Source organism: Gastrolobium bilobum, unplaced genomic scaffold, assembly GCF_033153095.1.
Source record: "Gastrolobium bilobum isolate Gb01-03AN ecotype WA unplaced genomic scaffold, APGP_CSIRO_Gbil_v1 utg72547, whole genome shotgun sequence".
Classification (NCBI taxonomy): Eukaryota; Viridiplantae; Streptophyta; class Magnoliopsida; order Fabales; family Fabaceae; genus Gastrolobium; species Gastrolobium bilobum.
The window spans coordinates 106,523-122,500 of NW_026896410.1; the positions used below are offsets into that span (position 1 = coordinate 106,523).

At 40.0% G+C, this 15,978-nt stretch overlaps 1 protein-coding gene across 1 annotated transcript; it reads right to left on the reverse strand.

Moving 5' to 3' along the window:
• Positions 1 to 4,633: 4,633 nt before the first annotated feature.
• LOC133299566 (high affinity nitrate transporter 2.5) lies at positions 4,634 to 6,812 on the reverse strand. The gene is made up of 2 exons (XM_061499033.1): positions 5,659 to 6,812; positions 4,634 to 5,033 (listed from the first exon to the last, which is right to left on the reverse strand). The coding sequence occupies exons 1-2, from the start codon at positions 6,810 to 6,812 to the stop codon at positions 4,661 to 4,663; spliced, it is 1,527 nt and encodes a 508-aa protein (XP_061355017.1). The 3' UTR covers positions 4,634 to 4,660.
• Between the last annotated feature and the right edge of the window lie 9,166 nt (positions 6,813 to 15,978).

The following is a 15,978-nucleotide window of genomic DNA, read 5'->3' on the forward strand; positions in this document are numbered from 1 at the left end:
GAAGGATGACTAGCCTCACCTTCATTGTTACCCGCTACACCCTCTTCTTGTGAAGGGGGTTATGATCCAATGGCTGCAGCAAAATGGCTCCAGGCGATGGAGAAAATCTTCAGGGTGATGAGGTGCTCGGATGCAATGAAGCTGATATACTCCGTGTACATGCTGGAAGAAGAAGCAGAGGATTGGTGGACCAATACAGTACAGCCCCTAGAAACTGAAGGCAGGGAAATCACCAGGCGGTTGTTCGAGACATTGTTCTTGGATAACTATTTCCCTAGGGAGGCTAGGGAACAGAAGCAGAATGAGTACAATGACCTAAAGCAAGGGTCGATGTCGATTGATCAATACTTTGCAAAATTCAACGAGTTGGTGAAATACGCCAATTATGGGAGAGCCTTGCCCACTCCAGCTGAAATGACCTCCAAGTTCTAATGGGGTCTGAACGAAAAGATGTCTTGGAAGATGTCAAACTGTGACATCCGAGAATTTAGCAGATTTGTGAATCAGTGCAGAAAGGTATAAGAAGTATACAAGGGGTCACAGATCAAGAAGCCTTCTGAGGCCCAGGCACCTAATGCCAATAAAGCAACGGGCTCAGGTTATTGGAAGAACAAGAAGATGAAAGGCAAGAAGCTGAATGTGAATAGTCCACTCGACTTGTTCAAAAAGCCCGGAACTCAAAAGAATTTTGTTGATAGAGGACCTCCTCCCAAATGTAGAGGATGTGGAAAGGAGCATAGAGGTTCGTGTGCTACAGGTGAAGTCATTTGCTATAAATGTGGAAGGTCTGGCCACTACTCCAGGCAGTGTCCTCAGAATGAAGTGAGGACTATGGCAGTTCAAGCTACTGCTGTTCCTGTCTCTGTTGTTCCACCTATGCTAGAGTCCCAGATGGTTGGTAGAGTGTATACCATGGACCGTCAACAATCGGAGAAAGCTCCGAATCTAGTGAAAGGTACAATTTATATTGATAATATGGATGTTGAAGTGTTGTTTGACTCAGGAGCTACACACTCCTGTATGTCTGATTTTGTGGCCGTTTGGCTAAATTTGCAAATGTACGACATTTGTCCTCCAATGAAAGTGGTTACTGCTACTGGAGAGGAGTGTTATACATCCGTGTTATGTAAAGATGTGGAGTTCAAGTATGAAGGCCGAGATTGCGTGCTGGATTTTATTTTTTTACCGATGATCAGCCTTCAAGTTATCTTGGGAATGGACTGGTTGTCAAAGAACTGTGCTATGATAGACTGCTGTGGAAAAAGGATTGTGCTGGCTGCTGATGATTCTGCTACTAGTTCTTCCCCATATCTATCTGTGTTGCAGGTAAGAAAGGCTTTGAGGGCCGGGGCATTGGGATATGTCTTTGTGGGAGGTTTAGTAGGCAGAAGTCTTGAGGAGATTGGCACTATTTCCGTGGTGAAGGAGTTTGTGGATGTGTTTCCAGATGAAATTCCGCAACTTCCGCCTCATAGAGAGATTGAGTTCACGATTGATCTATTGCCTGGTGTGGGGCCTATCTCTCTGGCTCCGTATCGGATGTCACCACCGGAATTAGCCGAGTTAAAGAAGCATATTGAGGAGCTTTCGGCTAAGCAGTTTATCAGGCCAAGTGTGTCCCCGTGGGGAGCACCAGTTATATTTGTTAAGAAGAAGGACGGTAGCATGAGATTGTGCACTGATTACCGTCAGTTGAATAAGGTTACCATTAAGAACAAGTATCCTCTCCCTCGCATAGATGATTTGCTTGATCAGCTGAGGGGTGCTTATGTTTTCTCAAAGATTGATTTGAGGTCGGGTTATCATCAAATCCGAATTAGGCAGGAAGATATTCTGAAGACTGCCTTCCAATCTAGATATGGACATTATGAGTATCAAGTAATTCCATTTGGACTCACTAATGCTCCGGCGGTGTTTATGAATTATATGAATCGCATTTTTAAGCCGTTTCTGGATCAATTCGTGATCGTGTTTATTGATGATATCCTGATATATTCCAAGTGGTATCAGAGCAGGCCTCTCTTCCAGTACGGTGTGGTTCGAGGACGAACCAGGCGAAAGCTGGTGGGCATGTAACATCCCGAGCGCTGACGAGGGCGGGGAGTGATCGCCGGTGCAAAGAGGCACAGACAAGGAGCGGCTCATGACAGGCTTCCAGCGTGGGGTTACATGCATGAATGAATCGGATCGACACCCGAAAGAGAGCGATTCCAAAGGTTGTGCAGGTATGAGACTGCACAGTTTGGGATAACTTATAAGAATTAATTGGTACTACCTATGCTAACAAGATGCATCTGCTTTTCGGTAGCCCGGATCGGAAGAACTCCACAGTTAAGCGTGCTTGACTTGGAGCAATTCTGGGATGGATGACCTCCTGGGAAGTTTTCCCGGGAAGTGTGCGAGTGAGGAAAAAGCACACTAAAAAGTCTCGTGTTACCGAAAACTTCCCACGATTAACTGTGGAGTTCTTCCGATCCGGGCTACCGAAAAGCAAATGCATCTTGTTAGCATAGGTAGTACCAATTAATTCTTATAAGCTATCTCAAACTGTGCAGTCTCATACCTGCATAGCCTTTGGAATCCCTCTCTTTCGGGTGTCGATCTGATTCATTCATGCATGTAACCCCACGCTGGAAGCTTGTCAGGAGCCGCTCCTTGTTCGTGCCTCTTTGCACCGGCGATCACTCCCCGCCCTCGTCAGCGCTCGGGATGTTACACAATGGCACACAAAACTCTTTTCGTTTTTTATCTCCATTGGTTACCAGCAAATTCATGCTGACCACTTAATGTTTACACTTCGAAAGCATTCTTCGTTCACTATTCTACTTGTATATGTTCATGATGTTGTGCTTTGTGGCAATGTTTAAAAACTTGGTCGCGCTATCTACCCGGCCGAGGCCAGGGGTCGCGGCGTCATGGGTTTAACCGAGGGGTCACGTGGTCACTTCGCTGACCTAGATTTATATATTAAAAATATATAAGTATATATACTATACGAAAAATTAAAAAAATTCAAACCACCAATCATCAAAGATTCAAAATATACTTAACATAATTCAACCAATTAAATCCACAAGTCAACATTACACAAGCTAATCAAAGTATCAAAGTATAAAACACATATTTCAATGGAGTTAATGAAAAGTTATATCATTAAACTCAGCCCATCCTTACTTCTCACACACCTACAACAGCATGTGAAAGGAGATCCCTTACCCAAGAAAGAATGGTGGGAGAGAGACAAATCAGCATGACAGAGGAGAGGGAGAGAGAAGATCGAAGAGGATAGGAGGAACCACCACTGCGACGGAGGAGATCACCAAATTCGAGAGACTGTATCTGGATCTGGGAGAGAAGATCAAAAGAGAAGAAGAAAAACGATTGAGATTTCAGATCTAGTTTTAGATCTCGGCAACAGTGAGTTTTTGTTGTTTTTACCCACCCAACGACGTATTTTGGTGTGTAATTTTTTTTTTTTTTAAATGCAGTGACCCTTTCTGACCTCTTTGACCCGGGAGTCACAGGTTTAATAAGGGGATTTTGGGGGTCAGAGGGGTCAACGTGCATGCAGAGTCTAACTGCTAACCCTAACCTTTAGAGAGAGGGGGTTAGTCACCCGACAGGGTCAACCCCGGGGCAAGGCGGAGTTTTAAAACACTGCTTTGTGGAGATGATTTATCAGAAATAAGTCGTGTCAGACGTCTTTTAAATGAAAAAATTCGTATCAAAGATCTTGGGGAGCTTCGTTACTTTCTTGGGTTGAAAGTGTCTCGTTCTTCCAAGGGCATTATACTCAACCAACGCAAATATGCATTAGAAATCATTTCAAATGCATGATTAATTGGAAGAAAACCAGTTAGTGCTCCAATGGATTCTGCTGCCAAGATTAGCTCTTCACAAGGAACATCTCTCCTTGATCCTTCTATCTATCGACGTCTAATTGGTAGGTTACTTTATTTGACTACCACCCGACCAGATATATGTTATGTAGTCCACATCTAAGCCAATATGTAGCCCAAACTATTGATGTTCATTGCAGTACTGCCAAATGAGTCTTGCGTTACTTGAAGGTTGCTCCTGGTCGTGGCCTTTTATTCCCTTCAACTAATGATCTTCGAGTCTAATCCTTTCTCACGTTCTATTCTTGATAAAAAAATAAAAATAAAAATAAAAATACGAAATGTAACTTTTATAGGCAAAAAGTGAAATACAAGAATCATGCAGGAATGATACTGTTCATTTATGCAACCATTTTTTAACTATGTACTCCCAGAAGAACATAGTTAAAAAAAATAACTTTAATATTACACTTATGTACCTAAAGGAGTACATAATAAAAAATGAATTGCAGGATGTCTTGTCACAAGACATGCGATGCACTTATAAAGGGAAACATAAGACTAACCTGCCATATTGAGACAGATGATCACTCCAGTCAAATAGTTAAGAAACCTCTTTAAAAATTATGTTGTCAATAATCATTTAATGCTTCATTTAATTATTAATCATAGACATTTGTCACACACACTAGACATTTCTTACAAGGAAAACTTAACTTTATTGTACACCAAACTTAAGATCAGACATTGAAATCAAAAGACTATGTGTCCTGCTTCAAAGGAATTACAAGGGTTAATGCGTTCAAGAGGAGTGGATTTCCTCAAACATGTGGTGGTGTGATTTCCTCAGAGGGCCTGGTTGAAGTATTGAGTTTTTGGCCTCTTTCACTTCTGCTGTTATCAGCAAATTTCAAGCTTGCATGATGGGAACCTTTCTCCTGCTCCTTTGAGTTCCACTCAGCCAAGTAGTAGTCTTCTTCTGTGACCCTTTCAGATGATGGACCAAAAAACATCCCACCCCATTGTGGAAAGTATATTAAGCACATTGGCAGGGTGCATATTATGATCATCACACCCATTAGAGTTATTCCCCTTTCTTTTGAAAACTTGGATCCTTTGAAGAAAATTAGTTGTGTCACCACTGCACCCACATTGCCTCCTCCACCTGTCATTCCAGATATGACCCCTAATGACCTGAAGATGCATATTTTATTGCAAACAATTAGAATTCATCATAAAGAAATACTGACATAGTGCTTTGCACTTTGTTGATATAACTCCTGCCTTTTTGAATAAACCTAACCAGCTTTTAAGCTTGTGTTGAGCATCTACACTTAAAGATTGTATTGAAATTTATCATCAGCTTTGGAATCATTCGTTGGTCAAATCAGAGTTGTTAAAGAGTTATCTTTATGGTAAATAGCCTAAACATGATGCATGAAACATGTATTATATGTCAGAGAATGATATTCTTTTCTTCTAATAAAAAAAGAGAATGATATTCCTTGTCTCAACCTATTACATACGCGTGACTTTGCCTAATATGTCTTATCTGATGGCTTCTAACAAATTAAACAACTAAATTAACAGTTCTTTTATTCTTAGATTTTTTTTCTCTTTGGTTTAATCTGAGTCTTACACTTAACTATTGACAACTATAATGGAAATGTTATAACTTGCAAAATTTGCTACAACTCTTGAGAATGCTCCAGTGTTTATACAACTAGACATACAAGTGGAGGAAAGGGAAAGCAGATTTATAAGATTAAAAGATAGCTTTTTAAATAATTTGATTGAAATAATGACTTGAAAAACTTACCTTCTTGAGACAAAAGGAACAATTCCAAAGGTCATCCCACATGCAGCTTGGACAAACACAGAGAATATGATCATAACAACAATGGATACACTTAAAGATCCAACCATGCCAAGGATTATGCAGAACACACCAGCCAAGGTTTGACACACCCATAAGGCCCATAACCTACCTTTCATTCCAAACCTCTTAGCCATTGCATCAGATATATAACCCCCTCCAGGTCTAGAAAACACATTAGCTAAACCAAAGCATGCAGCAATGATTCCAGCTGTGTGAAGTTTCAGATTAAATCTATCATAGAAATATTCAGCTATGATGTTGTCTATGGTAAGCTCTACCCCAAAGCAATAACCATAAGTTAATGCTAAAATCCACCCTCTATAATTTGTAATCCCATGATACAAAACTCTTGAAAATTCATCTTTTGGTTTTTCCCCTGACTTCTTCAGGCGATGGAAATTCCCATCTGGCATATCTTGACCAAACATCAATATGGAAAAAGCTGTGAGCATTTGGAACAAAGCAGGAACAAAGAATGCTATTCTCCATGCTGTGAATTGTGCTGCACCAATGTCACGGATGAGGGAAAACACAAGGGGCATGATGAGTTGTGTGGCCCCTCCTCCAAGGTTTCCCCATCCACCTGAAAATCCATTGGCTGAACCAACCACCGGAGCAGAAAACATAGAACTCATCCAAAACTGTGTGGAGACAAAGGTGGCTAAGGAAAAGCCAGTGAAGAAACGAACAAGGAGGTAGGAGGTAGCTGAAGAGATAATGGAAGTGAAGTACACTGCTGGTGCTGTGAGTAATATGAGAGATGCAGAGGCAAGTCTTGGTCCAACCAAGTCACAAGCAGTTCCCATAGCAATTCTTGCAAAAACAGCACCTGAAACTGATGCAACCCCAGCATTTCCTATGTCAGTAGCTGTGAGATTGAGGTTGTCACGAATTATTGGAATGAGGGGTGGTGCTGCAAAACTAGATACAAAGCATGAAAAGAAAGAGACCCATGATAGATGGAAAGCACGCATGTGGGGTTTAGCTAAGGAAAATAATCTGAATTCAGTGGCCTTGTGTTCAGAATCCACAGGAAGAGTGAACTTTTGTTGTTGTGATTCATTGTCAGATGATGCTGGAAGTTCCACATCCATGCTTGCACCTTAGATTGGACAGAGTTGAACTATTGATTTGGTGTATATATGATGATAATAATAAGAAGAACCCTTTAGTGGGTGAAAATGTGAATATGACACCAAGTTTTCACTACTGTTCTGCGCACCAAGCTAACCAAGCCAACCACTTTTTGTGTCGTTTGGCAGAAAAACAAATGAGATTTTATTCATATTTATTAACGAAAATGTGCAAACTGTTGAACTGCTTAAGTCTTCTGAACTGGCCTGTAAATATTCTTTTAAGGCATATAAGGAAGAGTAATAGAGCTGTGCACATAGCTAAGCAAAACACTAAAAACTGAGACTTGGAGAATTGTGAACCTTTCAGAAATAGATTAGCTCAAAAACTGAGACTTGGAAAATCGTGGCTTTAACTGATGACTTTTCATGGGCAAGAGAGGCACAGTAGGGTGCTTAAACACTCTTCCTATCGCCGAGTCTCATTGTTCTTACTTTGTTTTTGACGTGCGAAGAGTGAACCTACAGGTTGGAAATCAAAAACAAAAGAAAGGGACTCGTTGGAATGAAGCAAAAGTTCAAATTTTGACTTTAATGGAAATGGGAATAGATGCTCTTGTATTTTCTTTAATATAATGGGAAATATTACTCTTAAGTGTCCTCAGACAATTTTTCTATCATGCACTCACAAATGAGAGAAAAAAAATAAAGAACAGGCCCCATTCTTGATTTGTGAGTGCATGAGAGAAAAATTCTCTCATGTCACATAAGAGTAATATTTCTCTAATATAATCGTTTGAGAAATCTCAATTATTTTATTTGTTGATAGATTCAATTGTTATAAATTTTTTTATAAAATTCATAAAATAAAAATAACCATTTTAATTATTGTCCGTTCAAAATTTTCGTGCACAGACCTCCCTAATTTGTGAAGGTAGGAATGAAGGTCAATTGTTGCAGTCTTTTTTGTAATTTTTGTAAAGAGATTGTTTTTCGTATTTGAATCAATGTGACTTTTTTTTATCGCAAGGAGCAACCTTAACGTCCTCTAATATATTGATAAATACTTAAAAAAAATTTATTAAGATATGATATAAAAAAATTTATTCTTTGTCACCCATCTTTGATGTCAAAGGTTTGCTTGAAAGAAAGATCATGGCAAACAAGTTGATTAACATGCATTGACTTTGGAGAGCTCTCTTGGATAGTGAAATTTGTTGATTGAGGAAATGGCTTTTATGGACTTTGTATGAGATTCCTTCTCTACTTAATTATGTATCTATTCCTTTATTCGTAAAATGCCAATTGTGTCCTACAGTACATTCTCTACTATATATCATGGAGCACTTGTTGCATTTTTGGTAGGTCTCAACTTTCCATGGCAGCAAACTCTTACAATAATACTTTTTTTAAGAGGTAATGATGACAAATATTAAGATTGAAGCAAGAAAAAGCACTATTAATTATTTTAGTAATGTGTGTTAAAAGAAGTTACTTAGGGAGTGTATTTGACGACCCTAGCTAGTTTAATATGGTCGTATTGCAAATAATCATGTCATTCTTGTGCAACAGGATTAAGGAGAGTACTTGGACAATTTTATAAGTTATGAACGAATAATAATGAAGAAAGAAAAGTTGAAACAAACGAAAGAAAACAAGGAAGAAAATTTCAAATAAAAACAAAAAACCAATTTGAAAAGAAGATAGCGGCCGGCTTAATGCTCCATTGCTGAAGATAATAGACTCACTATCACGGTTGGTAACTTTTGGTGTGTACAAATGATATAAAAAAAATTAAAATGGTTATGATTTCTTTGCTGGGTGGAATCGAAATAATTTTTTTTTTTAATTTTATATTCAATTTTGTTCTATTCTTAAAATGCATTAAAACATAGAATAGAAGTATAGAACCCATATATGTGTTATGCTATGTTTCATTTCGTTCTAACAAATCTACTAAATACTACACGAGTGTGACATCATGCTAAAGTGAAACTTCATAAGGGTAAACAAGTCCTTTCAAAGATGTTGACCAATTCTTATATTAATATTTATTATTACTGAAAGCTACAATATGCATGGATCACTAGGGGAGGGAAATTAATATATTCAGAGGCATATACAGAACCTTATGAATGTTTATTATGTGGGAAAGGTATATTCATTCCATATATCTTAATCATTTCAACGAATCAGATAATTATTGAATTTCTTTCTTTGACTATATATCCTCGTTTCGCGTCCCATGGATGGCCATACTTAAAGTTACAACTTAAAAAATTCAAAATTCAGGAATTGAGATTATTTTTTTGGAGTTACCCAACCCTAATTACCTCTTTGAGGTGAGTTGCCTCCCTCCGGTATCCTCACGAGCTTCGACTCTTTGAGCCGGCTATGGGACTAATCCGGAGTGCGGGGGAGCAGTGATGGCTAAAGGTTCAGCCCCCTCCCTAAGAATGCATTCAGCAGGAATCGAACACACGTCCAACCCCACTAACTCAGCGCCAAATTACCAAATGAGCTGCACCCATTGGGTGGAATTGAGATTTCTAAAATTTAATGGCACATATGTGAAATATAAGACAATTAAACATATGGGTCTCAATTACGTCTAGTCAAGTTGATCCATTTGTTAAAGAGAACCATAAATTAAGATTAAAGACAATAACAACATGATTATTTAAATTATGAAACATGCTATCAAGAGTATGTTTTGTACAAATTTGTTTCTAATGAAATCAAAATGATAGTTGGAATAAAAATAAAATTGTCTCATATAGAATTTTTTTTATTTTTTATTTTTGAAGATTATCATCATACCTAAATTTCAAATACTTAAAACCAATGTAAACTACACAATAAACTAGTTAGTATTTTATTTAATTATCTTTATCTTTGATATGTGAACCTGAAATTATATGAAATTATACAATTATACAAATATATAAGGTACAACATAAACATTAATGTATTGTATTTTGTGAATAATTACATAAAAAAAATTTCAACATTAGGAATGTAAAAAAAAAAACTAGGTAGAAACCAATCTGATAACGCTATGCAGTCATCTGGGGGATAGGTGGAGTGTATATATATATATATATAGTGGCGGACCCAGGAAACAAATTTTATGTCCGCACATTCGGAAAAAAAAATTATAAATAAAGTTTAAATCAACGCTTGAACCCGCTCATAATCTAGTTGCTTCCAACCAATTATTTCTCCCCTTAAATCTTATCAATCCTCCAAAACAAATATGAGAATTACATCATCATTCTATTTTATAGTAGTGAATAAAAAAGTCAACACTACATGTACAGAAGGCAAGCAAAATCACAATGAAGACCTCGTCTCTAGATATTAACTTATTTGAGAATGTCAGACCTGCAATCAATCCTTTCTTTTTATAAAAACGAAAAAGGAAACAAAGGATGAAGAGAGCATGGGAATGTGTACGTGACAGGGGAGAAAGAATAAGTTTTTTTTCTAATCAATTTGTGTTGCTACGTGTTGGGCTTCCTCCTTAAAAGCTAAGCCCATGCCCATTTGAGGGGTTTTCTAAAAACCCTAACCCTAATTTTCACCTCCTCTATATACACTCATTAGTTGTGCGTGGAGGCTAGGTCATATGAGAGAATTTTATTTGACAGATATTTGAGAGAAAATTGTTTGAGCAAAGCTTTATGCTTTGCATTTGAGAGATCTCTAGAGAGAGTTTGAGTGAAACATCTCTAGGGTAGTTTGATTATCACCATTGTTGGAGAGGTTGAGTTAACCACCACATTGGTGTATTCTGATTATTTTGTTACCATTATTTTCATAGTGGATTTTTGATTTGGACTAGGTCCCGTGGGTTATTACTTCTTCATTGAAGAAGGTTTTCCCACGTTAAATCTGGTTGTGTTCTTCTTCTCTCTCTCTCTCCTGTTTTGAGATTTTTTGTTTTGATATTTCCCCTGCGCTACCCGACCTGGTGAAGTTCAGACTGAGGTATTGCCAAGATCCGAGATCAGGATCTTGTTGATTGACTTCCGCACAAAGGCCCTTGAGCCGATCTGAGGGAACCGAGTTCCCAACAGTGGTATCAGAGCCCGAGTTCAATGGGTTCTGAAGGAGACGAGATGGAGACCAGTGGCATAACCAATGATGGAGACATGTTCACGTTGACCGCAGATGATTTTACCTATTGGAGACCGATGATGGAAGATCATCTCAACTGCAAAGATCTACACGAGCCCATTACCCTTGATGAGAGACCGACATGTAAAACTGATAAGGAGTGGGAGATCCTGAGTCGAAAGGCGGTAGCCACGATCAGGAAATATATTGATAAAAGCCTCTTTGAGCACGTGTCCGGGTTCACGAACGCGTATGAGTTGTGGACGAAGCTGGAGTCCATGATTCAGAAGAAGACTCTCAGGAATAAAGCATACCTGGTTCGCCGACTTGTGAAGCTTAAATACAAGGAAGGCATGAGTATGATTGAACACCTCAACACCTATAAAGGTATTGTGAATCAGCTGTCAAAAGCTGAGATGAAAATTGATGATGAGATGCAGGCTTTGCTGTTGTTGAGCTCGCTGCCAGAAAGCTGGGATACTCTGGTGGTGACTTTGAGTAATTCAGCTCCAGAAGGAAAGTTGAAGATGGATGTCGTGACAGACAACCTCCTGAGCGAAGAAGTCAGGAGAAGAGAACGAGGCGTTTCGAGCACGTCTGAGGCCAACGTTGCTGAGAACAAAGGAAAATCCGACTCCCGGGGGTAGAAGCAAAAGCAGGGGTAGAGGTCGTGACAGACAAGAAAAGTCTAGAGGTAGGTCAAAGTCGAAATATGAGTTGAAGTGCTTTTACTGTGGAAAGACAGGCCATAAGAAGCCAGACTGCTAGACCCTACAGAATGATGAGAAGAACGGCTCTGTGAAGCCGGATCAGATTATTCCCAAGAAGAGGGAAGACAAGAGCACCACCGCGGTGGCTACCAACCCGGATGCCGAGATATTCCTACTTGGTGAGGATAATTATTTGAATGTTGCATATGATGACTGCACCTGGATTGTTGACTCCGGTGCCTCCTTCCACGTTACTCCACACAAAGGTTTTTTCTCCTCTTACCGAGGTGGTGATTTTGGAGTCGTGAAGATGGGAAATCAAGTGACCAGCAAGATTGTTGGTGTTGGTGATGTAACTCTGACCACGGATGTCGGATGCCGACTTGTGTTGAAAGATGTAAGGCATATTCCTGACATGCGTTTGAACCTAATCTCGGTAGGAAAACTTGATGATGTCGGGTTAGTGAACTACTTCGGTAGTGTTAGATGGAAGCTGGCCAAGGGAAACTTGGTCGTGGCTCGAGGTAAGAAGGAAGGCTCCTTGTACGTGATGCAAGGAAAGATCAATGGCGGAGAAGCCAACTCTGTCTGAGATAAACCTAGCTTGGAGCTATGGCACAAGCGCCTCGGCCACATGAGCGAGAAAGGGCTCCAGATTCTGAACAAAAAGGGATTACTGACCGGGTTGAAAGGCCAAGCGTTGGAGAGTTGCACGCATTGTCTAGCTGGAAAGCAGCACCGGGTTTCTTTTGTGAGACCAGATCAACCAAGAAGACGAAGGAATATTCTTGACCTCGTCCATACTGATGTTTGCTCCATGTCAGAGAAATCTCTTGGAGGAGCTCAGTACTTTGTTTCATTTATTGATGACCATTCCCGCAAAGTGTGGGTATATTTGTTGAAGTCTAAAGACCAAGTACTCCAATCCTTTAAAGAATTCCATGCAATGGTTGAAAGGGAGACTGGCAAGAAATTGAAGGTGGTCCGATCTGATAATGGTGGTGAGTATTGCGGCCCTTTTGATGCATATTGCATAGCGGCCGGGATCCGACTTGAGAAGACGCCCCCCAAGAATCCACAATTGAATGGACTGGTTGAGCGGATGAACAGAACTATTAAAGAGAAGGTCCAAAGTATGTTGTCCAATGCCAGATTGCCGAAATCATTCTGGGGAGAAGCCGTCAAAACAGCTGTTGACTTGATCAACCTCTCACCATCACGGCCACTTGAAGGAGAAATTCCAGAAGAAGTCTGGACAGGTCGGAAAATGGCCTATAATCAATTGAAGGTGTTTGGATGCCGAGCTTTCGTGCATATCCCTAAAGATGAAAGGGCTAAACTTGATGCAAAGACCAAAGAATGCATTTATCTTGGTTCGCCGAGATGTGAGTTCGGGTTCCGACTTTGGGATCCAATCAATAAGAAGATCGTGAGAAGCCGAGATGTGATCTTTCATGAGCATGAGAACATTCATAACATCTCGAAGCCCAAAGTCCGAGTTACTGTCAGACACGAAGAACCCATCCCTCCTGTCCGAGCTGAAGCAGGGGGAGAAAATCAAGAAAATGAAGAAAATGATGATCAGCAACAAGCCGAAGATGACCAAGACACTGAGGTCCGAGTTGATGATGAGTTCCGGGATAAGAATGATGAACCGGGTTCTCAAGCTGAAGAACAGCCGAGATATCCAACTCAAGAAAGAAGACCCTCTACAAGATACCCATCTGATGAATACATTGTTGTTGTTGAAGACGGTGAGCCTCAGAATTATGATGAGGCTGTGATGAGCTCAGAGAAAGAAGAATGGAAAAAGGCAATGCAAGACGAGATGAAGTCTCTGTACGAGAATCAGACTTATGAGCTGACCGAGTTGCCTAAAGGAAGACGAGATTTGAAAAATAAATGGGTTTACAAGATCAAGAATGAAGAGAATGGGCAGAAGCCAAGATACAAAACCCGGATTGTAGTGAAAAGTTGCAATCAGAAGAAATGAGTTGATTTTGAGGATATTTTTTCTCCTGTGGTGAAAATGACCTCGACCCGAACCGTGTTAGCCATGGCGGCTTTGATGGACCTCGAGGTAGAACAAATGGATGTGAAGATGACATTTCTTCACGGTGACTTAGAAGAAGATATATATATATATATATATATATATATATATATATATATATATATATATATATGGAGCAACCTAAAGAATTCCAAGCTCCACACCAAGAACACTTGGTATGTCGGTTGAAGAAGAGTCTATATGGCTTGAAGCAATCACCTTGGCAGTGGTACAAGAAGTTTGAATCATTCATGACTGATCATAAGTTCGAAAAGACTGAAGCCGACCACTGCGTATTTGTGAAGAGGTATGAGGCCGGAGATTTTTTGATCTTGTTGTTATATGTTGACGACATGCTTATTGTAGGGAAAGACAAATTGAGAATAGCCGCCCTGAAAATGCGTTGAGCTCGTCCTTCGCAATGAAGGACCTCGGCCCTGCAAAGCAGATTCTCGGAATCAAGATCATCCGAGATAGACAGAAGAAACTACTGTGGCTGAGTCAAGAGAAATATATTGAGAAGATTCTGAAGAGATTCAACATGGACAAAGCCAAAACAGTGAGCACCCCCTTGCCGGACACATAAAGCTGAACCAGAAGCAATGTCCGAGATCTGATGAACACAAAGATGAGATGATGAAGGTCTCGTACCAATCCGCTGTCGGAAGCTTGATGTATGCAATGGTTTGCACTAGACTCGACTTGGCGTATGCTGTTGGAATGGTAAGCCGGTATTTGTCAAACCCCGGCAAAGAGCACTGGGAAGCAGTGAAGTGGATCTTCAAGTACCTCTGAGGTACGACCGAATTATGTCTCCGATTTGGAGAAGGCAAAGTCGAGTTGCAAGGCTACTGGGATTCTGATTTAGGGGGAGACGCCGACTCGAGGAAGTCGACTACAGGATATTTGATGAGATTTGTCGGAGGAGCTGTCTCTTGGCAATCAAGACTTTAAAAATGTGTTGCACTATCGACAACTGAGGCTGAGTACATTGCCGCTACTGAGACAAGCAAAGAGATGTTGTGGATGAAGAAGTTCCTCATGGAACTCGGCATGATCAAGACAAGTACGAGCTCGGTTGTGACAATCAAAGTGAAATCCATCTTGCGAAGAATTCAACCTATCACTCCCGCACTAAGCATATTGATGTGAGGTATCACTGGATCCGGGATGTGGTTGAAGGTGGAGAGCTCGAACTCGTTAAGGTGCACACTGACCAAAATTGGTCTGACATGATGACGAAGCCGGTTCCAACAAGAAAATTTGAAGACTGCTGTGAAGGAGCCGGGTTGATGCTGAAGCCGACGCATTGAAGTCGGAGGGGGAGATTTGTTGGGCTTCCTCCATCAATGCTAAGCCCAAGCCCATTTGAGGGGTTTCCTAAAAACCCTAATTTCCACCTCCTCTATATATACTCATTAGTTGTGGGTGGAGACTAGGTCAAATAAGAGAATTTTATTTGACAGATATTTGAGAGAAAATTGTTTGAGCAAAGCTTTATGCTTTTCATTTGAGAGATTTCTAGAGAGAGTTTGAGTGAAACATCTCTAGGGTAGTTTGATTATCACCATTGTCGGAGAGGTTGAGTTAACCACCACATTGGTGTATTCTAATTATTTTGTAACCATTATTTTCATAGTGGATTTTTGATCTGGACTAGGTCCCATGGGTTTTTACTTCTTCATTGAAGAAGGTTTTCCCACATTAAATCTGGTTGTGTTCTTCTTCTCTCTCTCCTGTTTTGAGATTTTTCGTTTTGATATTTCCGCTGCGCTACCCGACCTGGTGAAGTTCAGGCCGAGGTATTGCCGAGATCCGAGATCAGGATCTTGTTGATTGACTTCCTCACAAAGGCCCTTGAGCCGATCTGAGGGAACCGAGTTCCCAACACTACGTTGCTAACTAATATAGGAATAAATATCATTTTTGGTCTCTAACAAAAAATTTGGTCCCCACTTTAGTCCATTATAAAAAAAATTAGTCACCTGGTCCCTATGAAATTCAAAGTGGACCCATTTTGGTCTTTTTGATGGACTAATGTAGGTCTTTTTTGAATTTGTGAGGGACCACGATTTTAACTAAATTGATCCACTTTAAATTTTTTAGGGACCTCGAAACTAATTTTTTTTTGTTAGGGACTAAAATGGGGACCATGTATTTAGTTAAGAAGTTAAAAATGTATTTACTCCTAATATATATATTGAACCAAGAGACAAATGAGAACCTACAATTAAGAGAGAAAAAAACTAAAATTTGAAAAAATTTATGACCGCGCTTCCGGGCATTTGCCCGCAAGTGGGTCCGC